The 20,903-nt window shown below is 34.0% G+C and overlaps 1 protein-coding gene across 2 annotated transcripts in view; it reads left to right on the plus strand.

The window, feature by feature from the left end:
* LOC145287917 (ankyrin repeat domain-containing protein 55-like) overlaps window positions 1-20,903 on the plus strand; it is a 152,129-nt gene that overhangs the window by 33,473 nt on the left and 97,753 nt on the right. For both annotated transcript variants that reach the window (XM_080135865.1, XM_080135866.1), the window contains exon 2: window positions 4,021-4,424. In XM_080135865.1, coding sequence (XP_079991991.1) covers window positions 4,021-4,424 — 404 coding nt within the window. The remainder of the gene's footprint in view (window positions 1-4,020; window positions 4,425-20,903) is intronic.

Raw genomic sequence — 20,903 nt, forward strand, 5'->3', positions numbered from 1 at the left:
CCAGTGGAACAGTGTTCTATAGACAGAAAGTTCTGGGAGAAGCTGTGTTCATGGAATCTGTGTTTAGATTTAGGCACATATGGTGGGGGAAATCGCATATAATGATTGAAGCTAGTTTGAGTGTTTTTTGTGAAAGTTTGGCAAGGGGGTACCATAGATTGGAATTCAGTCGAGCATTTGCTATGAAAATAATGCTAGAGCAGAGACATGCTCGCGACGTCTCTTCTGTGTGAAAGAGGTTGCAGGAAAGAAAAAGAACATTCCCCACTATGCTTTAAAGCCAGTTTTGAACCAAGGCAGGATAGGACACGCCAAGCAGCTTCTGCACAGATCTGGCAAATATACTCCAATTTAGGATGTACTTGCCTCTTATATAGATACAGGATTGCATCGGCAATGAGATACCTACTAGAGCAGTAGAGTGATCCAAGCATTTTACCAGCGATCTTGGCAATAGATTTGATGTATGTGTTTCATTTCAAGTCAGGAGTGAAGGTCAGTCCTAGAAGGTTGTCAAGACGTGGAGGTACCCCAAGACGAGAGCCATTCATCTCACTTGGGGCGCAAAGAGGTGTATATTAGAGAATAACGTTATCTATAATATAAAGCAGGAGTCGATAACTCATTCGATCTTGCAGGCTAGATCGTGTTATGATTACAGGTCGCAGGTTGGATGAAGACTATTCATGAAAAATTAAAGAAAATTATATATATAAAACCATGTCAACCTAAATATTTAAAGCTGTAATTAAAATAAACATTGAAAAAAACAGAAAAACAAAACAGAACCTAAAATTTTTTAAAAAATCGTAACAAAAATTAATTTTCCATAAAGAACATTCAAATATTTTAAAGTGAAAAAAAAATAGCAACTATGTTATTGAAAATTGTACCACAATCGAACCATACAAAAACGAAACACATACGAAGCCCATACATACGGATACAAATAGTTGTAATAATATGCACTTAAGTACATACACATGCGATATCATACATACATTTATGAGGAATGTATGTATGATATCGCATATCAAATGTTCATAACAAATATGTAGCCATTATTTGACAAAGACAATGTGTCTTGGTAAAATAAGTCTCATGAAAGATAAGTCTAATATTTTTATTGCAATTAGATGTGTAGCCATTCTATACAAAATGACATATAATAAATTTTATTTAAAAGTCGGCGACATAGTAAAACTGAGAAGAGTTGACAGATCTGTATATTCATATTTAATCACAAGTATTGATTATTAGGGCTATGACAAGAGAATAATCTTTTCATTATTTTGACGCTCGAGTATATATCAGTTAATATCTTATATAGTGATGTGGTTCTCAATTGATTAACTGCGTCTAACTGTGTCGGATATATATCCGAGAGTTAAAACAGTGAAAAGAATATTCTCTTGTAATAGCCCTATTGATTATACATAAAAATCATTTATATTAACAACAAATGAATATTATCATATTTGAGCATATTTTACGACCGGGAAAGCCAGTCGCTCCGCCCTCGCTAGTATATATATATATATATATATATATATATATATATATATATATATATATATATATATATATATATATATATATTATAAAGCAAAGTTGTTTCTTACTTGTTTCATTTTACTTCAGTCGAAGTTCTCAAAGATCAAAAGTTCCCTTCTTGTGGTTAACACTTGATCCCTATATGAGATACATAGATATTCAAGCGTTCTATAAAATCAACAACAGTGTAGTAAATAATGGGCAATCAACAATTCCCCCACTAACCAACAATCACGGGGTTGTTTGCTCAGCAACCGAGAAGGCTAACATGCTTGCCAGTCGGTTTGTCTCAAACTCCACATTGGACCCTTTCAACCACCCCCTATCTGATTTTCCTTTGCGGACGGATGCCACGCTAGACGATCTGAAAATCACCCCTGCTCAGGAGCGTGCTATCATAAAAAAAGCTTGACACTTCAAAAGCATGTGGACCCGATCTCATCCCAGCTGTGCTATTAAAAAAGTGCTCAGCCAAAGCAGCTCCAGTTCTCTCCAAACTCTACAACAAATGCCTTAATGGATCTTGCTTTGCTGCCTGCTGGAAAAATGCTTCTGTAGTGCCAGTTTTCAAGAATTGTGGCGAAAGAACTGACCCAGTAAATTATTGTCCCATTAGCCTCCTCCCACTTTTTGCTAAAATATTTGAGACCATAATTAACCAAATTCTAGTCCATCACCTTACAGATGCTAAACTTCTGACTGAACAACAATATGGATTTAGATAAACTCGTTCCACAGCAGACATCCTCACTGTAATCTCTGAACGTATATATCATTCACTGGACAAAGCGGGGGAAGGCAGAGCGGTAGGTCTAGATATATTTAAGGCATTTGACAGGGTATGGTATGAGGGTCTTCTCAGGAAAATTAGATCATACGATATCACTGGTAGAATACTTAACATAATTAAATCCTTCTTAGATAAGAGAAAAATCCAGGTTGTCCTCGATGGTCATACATCTAAACAATATGATATAAATGCGGGAGTGCCCCAAGGGTCTATCCTTGGACCTCTATTGTTCCTGATATTCATAAATGACCTCCCCGACAACATTGCCTCTGAGATGGGTATATATGCTGATGACACTACACTCTATGGCAGGCACAACAGGAAAACAAATGAACACATATCTAAAGAAATGGCAGAAACACTAGAGGATGACCTCCAATCTGTAGTGGAATGGGGACAAAAATGGATGGTCACATTCAATGCCACCAAGACTAAACTTGTTTCCTTTAATAATTACAAGAAACCTTCTCTACCACCTATAGCAATGGCCAACGACTCTTTATCTGAGAGTATGTCTTTCAAACTGCTTGGCCTAACGTTCACAGGAAACATGAGTTGGGACAATTACATTGAAAGCATTGCCAGGGCCGCTGCGAATAAGGGAAGCTATCTCTACTTTACTAGAAAACTACTAACACCCGAAAGTATCCTGTACCTCTATAAGGCCACCATTCACCCATGTATGGAGTATTGCTGTCATATTTGGGCTGGTGCATCTGCTACTAGTCTCCTGCTTCTACACAAGGTTCAAAGAGAGTCGCCAATCTGATAGGTTCTGAACTGGCATCTAAGCTTCAGCCTCAGTCCCATCGACGAAATGTTGCATCCCTCTGCCTGTTCTACAAGTATTTTAATGGTGAATGCTCTGACGAACTGCAAGCACTTGTACCCCCACGATGTAAACACTCTCGACAAACCCGACAGGCAGCTAAATCCCACCCCCATACAGTAGAGATCCCTAGATGTAAAAGATCTTTCTACTCCAGTAGTTTCTTCCCCAGAACCACTAGACTTTGGAATTCCATTCCAGGTTCCTGCTTCCCCAAATCTACTGACATGCAGAAGTTCAAGTGTAACGTGAACCGACATCTTGCTGCCCAACTCCCTACATACTACCCCAGTAGTTGTTGCCCCTGATAGTAGCCCCCTACACCAAAGTGGCAATGTGCCTTGTTTGGGGTGAAAGTGTAATTAAAAAAAAAAATAATGCAATAAAGAACTAATTTTCCTCTCACTAACTGACCAGTTTATTATTTTTAATGTTATATCTTTCTTGTGTGATCTCTTGGTCTTATCAAATTCCAGAATAAGAATTTGTCTAGTTTGGTGAAGTGGCCAGCTTAGTACTGTTGCTACAGACAACATCACTTGAAGAAGGTGCACCATTCCTCATAGAAGCCAATTTGGGTTAACCATATCAAGATCTTTTGGGGGCTGCGAATGCGAATGTCATTTTAAATATTTAGTCAGGGTTTACTTATACGAAAAAAAATTTTCATACCAGGCTGTCCTGACAAACCCTTGTACACTCGAGGATAGTGTATAGTAGATATTCCAGTTCTTTCTTGAATTAATGTTTTCTTATGCGATCAACAACAAAAAGTGTTTATCTGTGTTTCGCTCACAATAATAATTTAAACTAACAGACGCTAACTTTCTTTTCTTTTTTCTTTCAGTGTCTTGAGCATTGTAAAACAGAACAATGTCCGCATGTTGAACATTCTGGTTGCCATTCCGGGTTCTGTGCCTTCTAAAGACCTTAACGATGGCCTGCTTTTAGCTGCCAAAGAAGGCTACACCGATTGTGTAGATTGTTTGATAAAGGCCGGTGCTGATATCGACACAACCGATAATTCCTGCCAAACACCATTTTACTTGGCCGTCTGCAACAATCAAATCCCTTCAGCACTTTTTTTGCTCCGATCAGGAAATGACTGTGACATTCTTGCTAAAAATGGCTATGCTGCCATTCATATAGCCGTCAAGAAAAACCATCACGAGTGCGTGCGGGTACTTCTTGAAAATGGTGTGGATATCAACAGTCGAGATTCTGGGAATAATACACCTTTAATTCTAGCAGGTAAGTAGTTACCGTTTTTTTTTTCTTTCCATTTTTGTATCGCTTCGACTCATAGATTTTAATACTCATCAGCAAACGACTGACTCTCGTGTAAGTCCAGAGTTCAACCTTGATTAAAAACAAAATAGGCTACAGAAAAATCTTTATAATGTATGTACCCGTCATTGAACGAAAGATCATCTTCCAAAAATCATATAAATTGATCAAGTAGTTTTATACATATATATATATATATATATATATATATATATATATATATGTCATTTATATATATATCGTTTATTTATATATATATATATATATATATATATATATTTTATATATATATATATATATATATATATCATTTATATATATATATATATATATATATAAATAATATTTATATATATATAAATCATTTTTTTTTACAAAAAAAAACTTAGGTTTATAGAAGGCAGAACAATGTAAAGATGTGACAGATAAGCTCAAACTAAAGCAACTTAAGATAAAGCAACTTAAGATATAATGATGGAACAGGCTATGCAGTTTCACTTTTATTGATTCAATAGATGCGTGTATATATGTGCAATTACACACACACACACACACACACACACACATATATATATATATTAGACATTAAGAGGAGATTATAGATAGATATATAAATACCCGTTCACATACATGATAAAGCTAGAACCCGGAATATTCAGTGTAGCTTAATAGCCATATATATTTTATAACTTACTACATATATATATATATATATATATAAATACCCGTTCACATACACCTTTCACGATAAAGTTAGAACCCAGAATTAGATAGAATCGAGCAATTGCATCGACAACGGACAATGCCAGACCCAAAGTGGTTTTCGATGTACTGCATCTCATCACTGACATGCTCCGACATAGGCGTAAACCCAGGTCGTCGCACACATGAAGTGTGCAATACTGACGACCTAACCATATGGGCCACGGTGCAATCTATTGGCTATGCCTCGATTTTTTAAATTCTTATATTTTTATCCAGTTCTACATTCTACTATGTGACAAGCAACGTGTCCTATACAACTAAGATCGTTACTGCTGGTATGCAGGCGGTAGATATCACATCTACAAACATTAACTGAAATTAGCCGACTCCCCAGACACAATTTCGGAACAACCTAATTGTTGAGGGACATCATGTCCCTACATAGGATGAACCGCTTTTTCTACACATATTAGACATTAAGAGGAGATTATAGATAGATATATAAATACCCGTTCACATACACCTTTTACGATAAAACTAGAACCCAGAATTAGGTAGAATCAAGCAATTGCATCGACAATTGCACACTTCATGAGTGCGATGACCTGGGTTCGTGCCTATGTCGGAGCATATATGTACCTTAGTTGTATAGGATGTGTTGCTTGTCACATTGTAGAATGTAGAACTGGATAAAAATATAAGAATTTAAAAAATCGAGGCATAGCCAATAGATTGCACCATGGCCCATATGGTTAGGTCGTGGTTATTGCACACTTCATGTGTGCGACGACCTGGGTTTGCGCCTACGTCGGAGCATGTCACTGATGAGATGCAGTACATCGAAACCCACTTTGAGTCTGCCATTGTCCGTTGTCGATGCAATTGCTCGATTCTATCTAACTATGGGTTCTAACTTTATCGTGAAAGGTGTATGTGAACGGGTATTTATATATATATATATATATATATATATATATATATATATATATATATATATATAGTAAGTTATAAAATATATATGGCTATTAAGCTACACTGAATATTCCGCGTTTCATCCACTTAAGCCTGAAAAATCCTAGAGTGGATGAAACGCGGAATATTGAGTGTAGCTTAATCGCCATATATATTTTATAAATTATTAACTAGCTCTACCTACGTATTGAGCACTGTTGAAGTAAATACTTAAAGTTTACACATAAATTTATACTTTCGTATATTAATTTATGTGAGTAAATGAAGTAGTTATATATATATATATATATATATATATATATATTATTATTATTATTATTATTATTATTATTATTAATTACTACGTGCATAAAAATAAGTCATCTATATACATGCATTTTTCGGAGTTTGCTCCTCATCAGTATAGCTAGACTTTTATTGACAAGGATCGAACCTATAACGGCTCGATAAGTAGTCTGGTTTGTTACCTTGGGACTACCGGATCTTAGTCAATTTTATGTATAATTTTCATCGCTTATAAATCTAAGATTGTTTGAATTTTTTATTTATTTTTTTATTAGCGATTAATTTCTTTATTTAGCTCCCTGAGCGTTTTCTCTTATTATAAGAAAGGAGTTATTTGCCCTTTGTTTACATTTTTCTTTCCCAAATCTTAGGATGTTTTTACTTTTGTATTTTTATTTAAATATTAATTATTGATTAATAATTACTACGTGCATAAAAGTAAGTCATCTATATACATGTATGTTTCAGAGTTTACCCCTCATCAGTATAGCTAGACTTTTATTGACAAGGATCGTATATGTATATAAATGACTAGCCATATTGAATCCATTGTGCTTCTTCTCTCTTTTCCTGTCTCAATCTACTGGACGCTCCAGTATTAATGATCTTCGGCTGAAGATAACTGCTAGCCGAACTTCAACAGCCCAAAGAACTTCCAGCTCTTCATTTTCTTAACTCAGACACTGTCCAACTTTCTGCCACTGAAATAAACCCTATCGTTGTTATGTTAAAAGCGGTTTTGTTTCTTTCTGTGCTATGTTTTCATTTACTATTACAGTGTAACCCGGATATAAGAGACCTTATCCAGACCCTACGGCTCTTATATCCGAGTTTCTTATATCAAGGGGGGTTCTTATATCCGGGTTCCCTGTGACAGAGCTTCTAATTTGGAACCAGAGAAAATCTCTCTTATATCCGTTTTTCTTATATTCGGGTGTCTTATATCCGGGTTACACTGTCATATAGAAGTGCATTTCATATCACTAAAATATATCTTAAGAAATTCTTCTTCCATCATCTATCTATAAATCTATAAAAGTGAACGTGTCTGTGTATCTGTCTGTCTGTGTACGTTTCCCTACGCAATAACTCTGTCAATTTTAAGTATACAGACTCGAAATTTGATATACAGGGTAGTGAGATTTGGGAAAATCTTTGTAATCCTTTTTCGGACAGAAATTTGGCTGTTAAGAGGTCAAAGTTCAACGATTTGACCTTTGAGAACTCTATCAAACTCCTCCGACAATTTTGGATATAAACAATTGAAATTTTAGATATAAGTTCCTCGGACAGGGATCTAACTTAATAACTTGATTTGAGCCCAAAACAATAAATGTTAAGGAGTCATAATAGGGGTCAAAGTTAAAAAAAGAAAAACTTTGACCTCTTCAGTCTCTACCAAATTACTCAGACAATTTCTGGTCTAAACATTTGAAATTTTACATAAAGGTTATTCAGAGATAGGGCAAGCTTTTTAATTGGTTTGTATCGAAAATTTGAGCTACAAATATATAAATGTATGTATGTATGTTTGCATGTCTACCTAAAACTTTCGACAGAGGTGACAGATTTTCACAAGATCAGTATCGTTTTGCTGTATGGGTTTGAGCCTGCCTTCCTACTACCACTTATTTTTGTTTTGCTCAACACACACCTCCAAACACCCGGGCAACGCCGGGCATCCATGCTAGTATATCTATAAAAATGAAATTGTCTCTGTGTGTGTGTCTATTTGTGTGTGTACATTTACCTAATAAATTACTCTGTCAATTTTCAGTCTACACATAAGGAGTATTGAGATTTGGGAAAATCTTTTTAACCGGTTTTCGGACACAAATTTGGCTGTCAAGGGGTAAAAGTTCAACGATTTAACCTTTGAAAACTCTACCAAACTCCTCCGCCAATTTGGGGGTCTAAACACTTGAAATTTTATATGTGGGTTTCTTGGACATGAATCAAGCTTTTTAGCTCGATTTGAGCCCAAAACAATAAATGTTATGGGGTCAAAATTGAAGTCAAAGTTTTAAAAAATTTGACCTCTCAGCCAGTTTTTGGTCTAAACATTTGAAATTTTACATAAAGTGTATTCAGATAAAGGGAAAGCTTTTTAATCGATTTTGGGCCGAAAATTTGGCTACCGAAAGGTCAAAGTTCAAAAGATTTGACCTTTGCGGTCTCTAGCAAACTATTCAGCTAATTTTGGGTCTAAACATTTGAAATTTTACATAAAGGGTATTCAGACATGCATCAAGCTTTTTAATCAGTTTCTGAGCGAAAATGTGTCTGCCAAAAGGTCAAAGTTGAAAGAGTTGACCTTTGCAGACTCTACCAAACGCCTCCGCCAATTTTGGGTTTAAACGCTTGAAATTTTAGATGTAGGTTATCTGGACATAAGTCAAACTTTTTCATATATATATGGATATGCACATAAAGTTATGAACATAGGGCCCGAGCAAAGCTGGGCTGAACTGCTAGTTAAAAATAAATATCTTTACTTCTATATTATCCGTACGAATAATATAGAAGTATTGAAAACTATTATCTTGTCGTCTAATTTACATACATGTTTACAGTGTGTGCAAACACACTGAAAATTAGCTAAAGAAGAAAGATTGAATGAGCACAGTGTGATAGAAAGCAAGAAATACAAAGACAATTAAGTGAGAGATGGATGACTTTTTCTGATATTTACAAATTTACAGCTAATTAAAAGAATTAAAAATGGGAGTTAACAAAAGTGTAGTATTGTTAAATACGAAAAAGTGAGCAAAGAACCATACAAAAAAAACAAACGATAGAAAATGTAACATTCTATCGACTTATGTTTTTGAATTTTTGAGATGAGGATTTTCCCAAATCTCACTACACAGATATTATTTGGATCTTTGGACTACTGTTCTCATCTTCAGTGTTATTTGCACAACGTTTCGGTCGATGTAACCTTCGACCTTCTTTAGGTGTATCTTGTCAAACTTGGGGAATGTGCATGAAATTTCGAACGAAACCTTTTATTCAATCCACAAGGGTAGTATGCTCTTGTTCTGTCAGCTATGACTAGGTAGAAGTCCTAAGTAATTCGCAATGGTATTTTGAGTGTCACTCGCACTGTGGATAGAAACTTCACGTCCAGAACAACTGAATTTTACCAAGCATAGTGGATAAAGTACTTGGTAAAATTCAGTTCTAAGTGACACTACCCTCATCCTCATATTCAGTTGAACTGTTTTACATGCTTGCATCTGTTGGACAAAAAATTATATTCCCACATTGGAAATTGAACCAAGGACGATATTTTATTTACCTTATTCAGGTGTTTGAATTACTTTCCTTGATTGTGGTTTTAGAATCTAGTGCTACATCACAAAACGTTTAAAATCTCTAGTGAGAACGGTACAATAGATCTGACAAAGCTCGAATACTGCACATCAAGCTCACAGTCTACGTTTGTATCCTCTGTGACGTCACTATCACCAGCTAACATGTACAATCCATCTGTGTATTATTTCATGAGAAATAGTCAAGAATATCTCAAAGCAACACCTCGAAGCTTGACTAAACTTCAATCTATGGTTCCACCCCTGCAAAACATTCACAACAAAAACTCGTCTAGCTACAACCATTGTCAACAATTTCCCTGTGCCTAAAACTAAACATAAATTCCATCAACAAAATTTCTTTCCTAGAACTACCCGCTTGTGGAACTATACCATGAGGCTGCTTTTTAACTAACTACAATATGATCGTTTTCAAGTCCAATGTAAACAAGTTCTTGTTGAGCCATGTTCTTAAATAATCAAATTTTACTCAATTTCCACCACTACACATTATTATGGTGTTGTTTCACCGACCTCCTGACACTCATTGACCCTTATCCTTGAGTGGCCTTCTGGCTTTGATAAGCGACGACTTCCTTGTAAAAAAAGAAAATCTATGATCAACATCTTTATCCAGATTAGCATCATATTTTTTTCCACAGATGCCTCAACCTCTCATTCTTCTACAATGTTTTGTAGAAATCAGGCCAAGTGTTTTTTGGCATGTAATTTTGCTTACCAATCAACCGGCAAACAAAACGAGCAAAGTGGAAATAGCATGAAGAATATAATTTCAAAGAAAAAAAAAAGGGGGGGGTTCTCAATTACGGTTTCCTTTTTTTTTAAATGAAGGAAAATTGTTTAAAAGGGAAATCAATTTAAAATTGCATCTTCCCAAACTCTTCAAGAAATGTCTTCTATATTTTATTTGTTGGTAGGAAACCAAGAAATCGCAGCGAACGCACATTGTTTTTGTTTTGTTTTGTTTTTGTTTTGTTTTTTGTTTTCTTTTACATCTGTCGTTAATAACTAAACCATTCCTTACAATAGAAAATAACAAATGGTTTCGCTATGTAAATATACAGCCAGGAATATAAAAGGCTTCTAAAGAATAATTGTATTCTCAGGTCATTGCTTGTATTATCAAATCTCTCTCTCTCTCTCTCTCTCTCTCTCTCTCTCTCTCTCTATATATATATATATATATATATATATATATATATATATATATATATATATATATATATATATGTATGTATATATATATATATATATGTGTGTATATATATATATCCCTTTATTTCTCTATCTCTATATATATCTATAGATACCTCTATCTATATCTAGCTATAGATATCTATGCCCCCCCTCTCTCTCTCTCTCTCTCTCTCTCTCTCTCCCTCTCTCTCTCTCTCTCTCTCTCTCTCTCTCTCTCTCCGGATCCTAATTTTAGTAAACTGTAGAGAGAAGGAAGTAGAGAAGATCTTCTTTGTATGTGTGTGTGTGCGTGCGCACGCACGTCACGTGTGTGTGTGTGTGTGTGCATGCGCGCGCACGTGTGTATGTGTGCGTGCGCGAGCACGTGTATGTGTGTGTGTCCTAGCATGGATACGTAGTGTTTTCCTAATTCGTAATTTCACTAACTACATAGAATATAGAAGAAAAATAAATAAATAGAAAGAAACACTCAGCAGTTTGCTTAAAAAGCGATAGGGATATTTACATAAAATAAGAGATACCATCCTCTTTGTCAGGAAGAAATTGTTGCCAAAGATTCTTTTAGGTACAAAGGAGTGAAGGTGTCAGCCCAAGGCCAAGGTAGCTGGTTGTCCAGTTGGATGTGGTCACTCGGTGATTGCAAATTCAGTGTGCTCGTGGCCTCCAGTTGGACATTTTCAACCCACTCTTGTGTTGGATCAGGCATATTTTTTTTTTTTTTTTTTTTTAATAAAGGCCGGTTGTAGTTTTTATGTTAGACTCACTTAATGTTGGACACAAGGTTCGCATTCCCGGCCTGGTAATTCGTCAAGAATAGCGAAGAAAATGAAACCAAATAGACTACTAACAGAAAGATCAATAACAAGAGAAGGATCGCAGCAAGAAACACTCAAACCCAAATGAACGTGTTACTGGCGATTAATAGAGTGATTGGGTTCAATTGATAAAACAGTTAATGATATAAATAAATAAATGAAACAACCCGGACCGGACGAAACAACTTTCAAATGGTAGGGGAAGCTAGAAAGCAAATAGCAAGTCTGAGTACTTGTTCAATTTATGACCCCCATCCCCAGTAACTTCACGTCATCATTTTCTGGTAGGTTATATAAGCAGCCAGAAGATGCTGAAACGATTATCTAATCAGCTGTTAGAATACGACAACTTTCAATGAAAATGAGAAATTCATCAAATCAACAAAAAACTTCTTAATCGAAAAATAACTTTCAACAAATTATATCAACGTGATATTCCCGGCTTTCCTCATGTTAAGAATGGCTTTCTAAATAAAAATCCATTCTTAACAGTCATTGCTTTGACATCTTTCGGTTGCTTACACAACCTGTCAGAAAATTCCAATATGGAGTTTCTGGAGATCGGGTCATAAACTGGACTAGTACCAGGTTTGGTTTTAAAATATAAAAGAGAATTAAATTAAATGTTGCCTACTGTAACAATGGAGAGAAAAAAAATGAAGGATTACCAGCTTTAAAGCATGTGGACTGCTTTGCATATTGGGCACTCGTTTTTCAGTGAAAAATAAAGGACTTGTGTTTGTAGTTAGATTGTATATCGTGATTTTTTAAAACATTGTGTTGAGGCAGTCATTTTGTTTCTTTTTCTTTTTCCTTCCGAGATACCCGCACTTGACATGGCAAACAGGTGTGCTACCTCTTTCATAAGAGAGAGAGATTACAGATGGCGGCCGTGGCTTTATAAAGCCACGGCCGCCATCTTTAATCTCTCTCTCATTCTCATTCTCTCTCTCTCTCTCTCTCTCTCTCTCAGATCTCACCTGAAGGTAAGTCGTATAGCCACACAATGCACACACACGTGGGCGCTTGCTTCTTTGATCATTACATTCAACTCTACACTCAGTAAAGGTAGCTGCATATATGAGGCAAGGGTTGCACAATCTCCAACCATATGCTTCCTGAATCGGCACTGCTGGAGTCCAGTGGCAAAGAGAAATCCAGGATGACTAGAAACAATGCCAATATAAGCAAAGAGCATATACAGCACCTGGAATTCCAAAATGGTCTCTGATTTTAGTACTGAACAGGCTCAACGTTGCTTAACTCCAGTGATCTAATGGGAATGCAGCATAATGTAACATTAAACATCATAATGTAACATTAAACAGCATAATGTAACATTAAACAGCATAATGTAACATTAAACAGCATAATGTAACATTAAACAGCATAATGTAACATTAAACATCATAATGTAACATTAAACAGCATAATGTAACATTAAACAGCATAATGTAACATTAAACAGCATAATGTAACATTAAACAGCATAATGTAACATTAAACATCATAATGTAACATTAAACAGCATAATGTAACATTAAACAGCATAATGTAACATTAAACAGCATAATGTAACATTAAACATCATAATGTAACATTAAACATCATAATGTAACATTAAACAGCATAATGTAACATTAAACAGCATAATGTAACATTAAACAGCATAATGTAACATTAAACATCATAATGTAACATTAAACAGCATAATGTAACATTAAACAGCATAATGTAACATTAAACAGCATAATGTAACATTAAACATCATAATGTAACATTAAACAGCATAATGTAACATTAAACAGCATAATGTAACATTAAACAGCATAATGTAACATTAAACATCATAATGTAACATTAAACAGCATAATGTAACATTAAACATCATAATGTAACATTAAACAGCATAATGTAACATTAAACAGCATAATGTAACATTAAACAGCATAATGTAACATTAAACAGCATAATGTAACATTAAACATCATAATGTAACATTAAACAGCATAATGTAACATTAAACAGCATAATGTAACATTAAACAGCATAATGTAACATTAAACAGCATAATGTAACATTAAACAGCATAATGTAACATTAAACAGCATAATGTAACATTAAACATCATAATGTAACATTAAACAGCATAATGTAACATTAAACATCATAATGTAACATTAAACAGCATAATGTAACATTAAACATCATAATGTAACATTAAACAGCATAATGTAACATTAAACAGCATAATGTAACATTAAACAGCATAATGTAACATTAAACAGCATAATGTAACATTAAACAGCATAATGTAACATTAAACATCATAATGTAACATTAAACAGCATAATGTAACATTAAACAGCATAAACTAAAAAAGGGCCGAATATTTGGTTTTAATGGAATGAATTCTCTTGGTGAGTGTAGATGGATCTATATGGAGAAGTGATGTATAGTATGAATGCGGTATTTTGGCGAATGTAGGTTGATGGTGAATCTAGCCAGGTTAGATTAGTTAGACTTAGTTTGTAGAGACCGACTTTTCCACCGTCCCAATTTTTGGCCTTGTGCCACGTTTTTGTTGAATGTTCTAGCATATTACTGAATAAATATTAATTTTACCTTGCGTCTGAAAATCAAAAGAGTCCACCAGTAGGATTGACGGGTTTCTTCAATGAGCATAGCTGTCGGCTTGATTGATGTTCTGATCTGCAATGGCTTCATTGCAGGATCGTGTCATGCACAGGTGAATTTTATTTATCTCTCTCCCACGATGAGACTATGTGACACAAGGTCCGGAAAATGGGATTTCAAAATCCAACATTCTAGAGGAAGAACACTCTGTATGACTCAAAAATGCTTGGGTAACCTCATCGATATTCTCCAGCAGGGTGCCTCAGGCGATTAGCAATATATTATTCCATACTAAATGGATGATAAGGTAAAGACTGGGAGGACCTTAGAAACTATAAAGAACTATACCTCAACCCAACAGAGAACAAACCACCTGTTTGGCATGATTTTGGTATGTAATAGCCACCCCAGAGGGCAACTGGATAATTGAAAGAAAGAAATTGTCCTTCATTTAGTATTGGTGATATTACAGATACCTTATGTGCTCTACTTGCAGTGTGCCACCTACTGTATCAACTCCATAATGCGAATGTCCCAGTCATTTGAGAACATTGAACATGACTGTTGTGTTAACAAGTATGTGCAGAAGTGCCTGAGAATGGCGTGTACGTGCTTTTACTGGACATCTCTTGAAATATAAGAATACACTTGTCCAAGAGTTATAAAGATGACACCCGAGTCATGCGGGAGTAACTTTACAGGTTGCTCTTGGATCGTATTGACATTCATAATAACCAACATTATTGCTTGGGTCCATGTTGGGTCCTTTTATGCATTATTGGTTAAATTTGTATTAAATCATTCTAGCATTGCTCTTCGGTTCGTGTGAACGTTTTGGTCTGTGCCAAAAATTCTTACTTCTGTTGACACTGGACTGCATTGGAGGGCAGATATAGGGCATACCCTAGAGTCTGGGACACTTGCAGCATCTTAAATATCAAAACCGAATAAAGGAGAGATTTAGCTGAGGAAAGAGAAAGAAAGAGAGAGAGAAAGAGAGAGAGAAAGAGAGAGAGAGAGAGACTCATCTTTTGTGCCAAAAATTAATGGCTTTCAGTCATTTTATTGAACAAAACAATAACAGCAAAACAATGTGTCTGCCTCTTGACACACATTAACTTATTAAATTGTTCTGCTCTACAGAGCCGACATTTAAAAGAAAGAAACCATTTATTTGTTGATTTGATCAGATTATCTCTCTTTTGATGTTTTTGTTTTTGTATTTTTTTACTTTCTAAGTGGAAAAACAACAATGGATCACTTAATCAACCATACAAATATTGATCTCTTCATCAATAAAATTAATCCAAACTTTCTAATATCTCTTTACGTTATTTTATCCGCAAACAAATATTCTTAAAAAAAAACAAATCACATTTCTTTGTGTTCAAAACTATTTAAAAAATGAACCCAGTGACATTTTTGTATTTTTTTATTTATAAGTTTGGTCCTTATGCAGTACAGGACTATGCTATCATCGGAATCTATTGAAAACGCCGGAAGGTACCGAAACACTAAACCTTTTAATCATAATACAAACAAATTACAAAAACAAAACATGTATTCGTTATCATTGGTTTGTTATATAAATGAAATCGAAATATTTATCTTGATTTAAACCAAAAAAAACATAAAAATTATAAAAGGAAGAACATATAATTTTTAAAAATATCAAAAAAAACTTGGTATATATCAGTAGTTTGTTATTCAAAAAATAAATATTCATGAAACTTACTTTACAATGAATGTTTTATCTTGGTTTGAATTTTTATTTTCTTAAAGTTTCGTAAAAATTGTCCAATGATTATTTAAGAATATTGTTTTCATTTTTCTATTAATTTTTTATTGCAATTTTTTCATTTTTTTATTAATTTTTTATTGCAATTTTTTCATTTTTCTATTAATTTTTCATTGCAATTTTTTTCATTTTTCTATTAATTTTTCATTGCAATTTTTTTCATTTTTCTATTAATTTTTCATTGTATTTTCTTTTCATTTATCAATTAATTTTTCATTGAAATTTTTTGTCATTTTACAATGAATTTTCATTTAAATTTTTTGTCATTTTACAATTAGTTTTTCATTGAAATTTTTTTGTAATTTTACAATGAATTTTCATTGAATTAGTTTCGTACTGAGAAAAATAATAGTTTTTCCTTGAAAAGAAAATGGCCAGGGTTTGAACAAAAAAATCATGGAACTTTTATTCAGCACTTTCTGACGTTTTCCATAAACTGCTCAGACGATTCCGATAATAGTATGGTCTTTATACTACATAAGTACCATAAGTGTTGTTTGGAACAAAGTGCAGGGTGTGTATTATCTGACACAGCTTTAGCTAGAATTAGAACCCTGCAGCATAATCGTCAGAGTATTTGCTAATTGGTTAGGAGTTTGGGGTTCAATCTTAAGTGAGTCATATCAAAGACTCAAAAAATGGTTATGCGTCGTTGCAAAATTCCAGCATTCTAACATGTAAATAGAGTAATCCAGGGAAATGAGTGGCGCCCTCCTCTACATCTTGATGTAACAGTCAATGAAAAGAGAGCCTTCAGATCGCCTTCGAGTACAGTTGATCCATTTACTTTTTTTTAATTAAAACTCTGCCTGATGGCTTTCAATATATGTTCTTCGTATCCATAATAACCCTGTCATAAACTGCATGCATATTAATAGCGCCATCATTTCATTGATAGTCCATGATTTATAATAGGATTACTAGGGTTTAAATATTCAGGCCACACCTCTTCATTGCATCACAAGGGAAGATAAATTGTATTTATGTCTTTTGAGGGAATAATAGGTAAGCATAGCAAACATATAATTTACTGATTTTTTAAATTTGTATGTGCATATACATATATAATTATTATTGGTTAATAAATATTTTGGAGGCATGACATTAGCCTGACATTATTTATTTATGTATGATTGGTTATTATATGTTAGCAATAACTGAGCTGTTACTTTGAAAAGCTTGTTCTATAAAAAATAGAAAGTGCATGCATAAACATATATTTTCTCGCATAGAAACATGCACACACACACACACACACACACACATATTTGTATATGTATTACAGAAGACCAGCACAATTTTGGTATTGTCGGTTTTAATCCAAACAAAGGGGACCTATATTTGGTCTCCTATGTCTAGATACTCATCAGCCTTAAGTTTTTTTTTCAAGAAATCTTAATACTTTTTAAAACTATAAGTATATTAGCTGCATGTACCCGGCGTTTAATTTTGTAATCAAATTACTTTTGGAATAGGAATTTTTTAAAATTATCTTTTATTATTTGAAACTAATTGATTAAAATTAAAGAACAAAAAACAAGCCAAAAACTATATGTTCCCCTGACTGATGCCTTGAATTGAAGCCCTAGAATTTTCCCAGGGTCAAATATTACGTTTCCAGATGAATATCCATGTGGTCTTGCTTTTGGATTAATTTTCAGCAAAATCTAATGGTTGGAAAAGATTCTATGTACCGAAAAGTGTTATTTTTTGCCACTTTGACCCCTTTTGACCTCCTGGGTACACAACCAGAATTTTCCCAGGGTCAAATATTACGTTTCCGGATGACCCCCTTATGACACAATCCAAATTTTTATAAAAAATCCGAGAATGTTCCATTTCCTCCCTTGGGTAGTTGTAACTTCATACAAAATTTCAGAAAAATGTAATGAGTAGTTATTGAGAATTTTGGTAAGAAAAGGATGAGGGTGAATTCTAAGGTTCAAATCCGACTAAGTCGGTGGACCAATAATGTGTAATTAATATTGAAACAAGAAGCATACACACATACAAAGAGATGATTTAAGGTATATAATTTAATTAATATGTATATTTATGCTTGAAGAAAGCAAAGAAGAGAACTTACTATAATTACACAGGATAACTTCTCTTTAATCTGTTTCAGTGATTAAGGCTAGCAGTAATTAACACCATCTTTTTAATGGATGTGAATCAACGGTCCAACTCAAGAAGTTTCCTTAGCCATGTTGAACCGCTCAGGAAAAGACCAGACTACAGCTTGTAGACCAGGCGGTTAGAGAATGTCCCTTCTTTGACTGACATGAGAATCCTCCCTTCTGAGGCCTTCTCTCCAGGTTCAGAAGAACCCTACATCCAGTGAAAAATACTGAACCGCCTGAGGATGGAAATGAAGCAATCAAAAATGGCTGTATAAAATGTGGAAAAACATAAAGGTGCAAAGGCAGACCATACGATGCAAAACTGCTTTGTCTGCCCTCTAATTCCGAACCGGTGCAAGTTTAAAGAATGTGCAGAATACAGCAATAGTGCAATGGACTGCATAGAATATGGGAAAACTATCGTATGACTACATGCTTCAAAGGTATGCAAAGAAAAAGTAAGTAAACTGCTCTACCCTAATGGTTTCCTTAGCTGGAATAAGTCTTTTCATAAAAAAAACCTTAAGCAGAAAAAAATAAATATTCCCGCCAATAACATAGCAGGAGGAAAATAAAAACAAAAATTAGGCTACTTTAAATCAAGTATCGATATGTAGATGAATTGTTATTTGGTTTAGATTTTGAAATCCGACAATATGCATACAAATATATCCATTTAAATGCATACACACACACATAAATATATATATATATATATATATATATATATATATATATATATATATATATATATATATATAATTATTTACTGTAATAATTATTAAATACCAACAGACACTAGTGTCTTATCCTTTTGGGAATTATCAGTGCAGGGTGTCACGATTAACACAGGTCGATAGACTCAAACCCGGCAACAGAAGCCATCTCTGGCTTCATAAGCAAAGACCTAATCCATTCGGTCACCATTAACTGTGAGAAATACTGTTGAAATTTAAACATTTATTTTTAAATATTATTTAACGTCTGTCAGAGTGCTCTAATCATTATATGATGATCTGCACATAAGAGCTAAACTGACCGACTTTATTGCAACTGAAAGTGTTCAACGATAAGAAACAAGTTTCTTAAAGGGGCTGGCATAATTATTTACTGTAATAATTATTAAATACCTACAGACACTAGTGTTTCATTCTTTAAGGAATCATCAGTGCAGTCAAAAACGAACCCAGCAACAGAAGCCATCTCTCTCTCTCTCTCTCTCTCTCTATATATATATATATATATACACACACGCACACACACATATATATATATATATATATATATATATATATATATATATATCCATGAACATATATGTACAAATACATAGATGCTTATAAATAAGGCTAGTACAACAGCATATTCTTTTCAATGTTTTGACTCTCGAGTGTGTATCCGTTGATATCTTATATGCTTTTATATAAAGTGATGTGGTTCTCGGTTGTTTAACTGTGTCGGATATATATTCGAGGGTCAAAACAACGAAAAGAATATGCTGTTGTCATAGCCCTAGTTAATCATCCATATATTAATAACTTAATACTTTTAACATACGTACGTGTGTTACGGTTTCCAGATTATAAATTATTCGTTCGGGAGATCCTATTTATTAAAAAGGAGAATAGAAGGTTATAACTAGGGCTAGGACAACAGCATATTCTTTTCATTGTTTCGACTCTCGAGTGTGTATCCGTTGATATCTTATATGCTTTTATATAGAGTGATGTGATTCTCGGTTGATCAACTGTGTCTTACTTTGTTGAATATATACTCGAGATTCCAAACAATGACAAGAATATTCTGTGAATACTCAGTCATGTAGCCAGCGAAGTTTACTCTTCGGTGTCCAAAATGAAAATGCTTAAACTCGTTTCCGTGCTTGAGGCATGCAGTTGCATAAATTAGTAAAAACAAAAACCTTTGGAGCAAATCACATACATTTCTGTGAATTTATCAAAATTACTGTTTTGATACACCCTGAATCCATAAAGCATCAGATTTTTTTTTTCATTGAACAGTTGTGCCAAAACCCATGGTAGAGTCTGCCTCAATCCCCACTCCGTCGCTGCTCTGTCAGATTTAGGGGTGTTATCTTAACTCATGCATACACACAGTCATAAGCATACACATGCAGATACTAACGAGCACACATACACACAACTCATTAACTTCTTTCATTATCGTCTGCTCATCAAAAACAAATGTATGAAGTTATTCATTTTAAATACTGCCGACTTTCATTTGATTAATAATTTTTAATCAAATGCAATTTGTATAATTGATTGAGGGAGCATTTGATTATGATTTTTCATATCCATGGATAATTCACGACCCTTAAATTATCGACTCAGACTTCTTCGATATTTCAGCTGAAAAAATCCCCCTTGTTCTACAAGGAATCACAAAATATGAACAAAGTTCTATGTTTTCCTATTTGTGTAAACTTCCACTTTAAATATATAAAAATATCTCTTTTGTGAATTTATGCTTTTTGAACTCATTGTTTTTATTTGCGTTTATCATCCAACATTTTCTATCGTACTCACACACTTGAGTATAAACTTAAAAACTGTTTT

This window comes from Euprymna scolopes, chromosome 11 (assembly GCF_053919585.1).
Source record: "Euprymna scolopes isolate OS-2025 chromosome 11, ASM5391958v1, whole genome shotgun sequence".
NCBI classification, from domain to species: Eukaryota; Metazoa; Mollusca; class Cephalopoda; order Sepiida; family Sepiolidae; genus Euprymna; species Euprymna scolopes.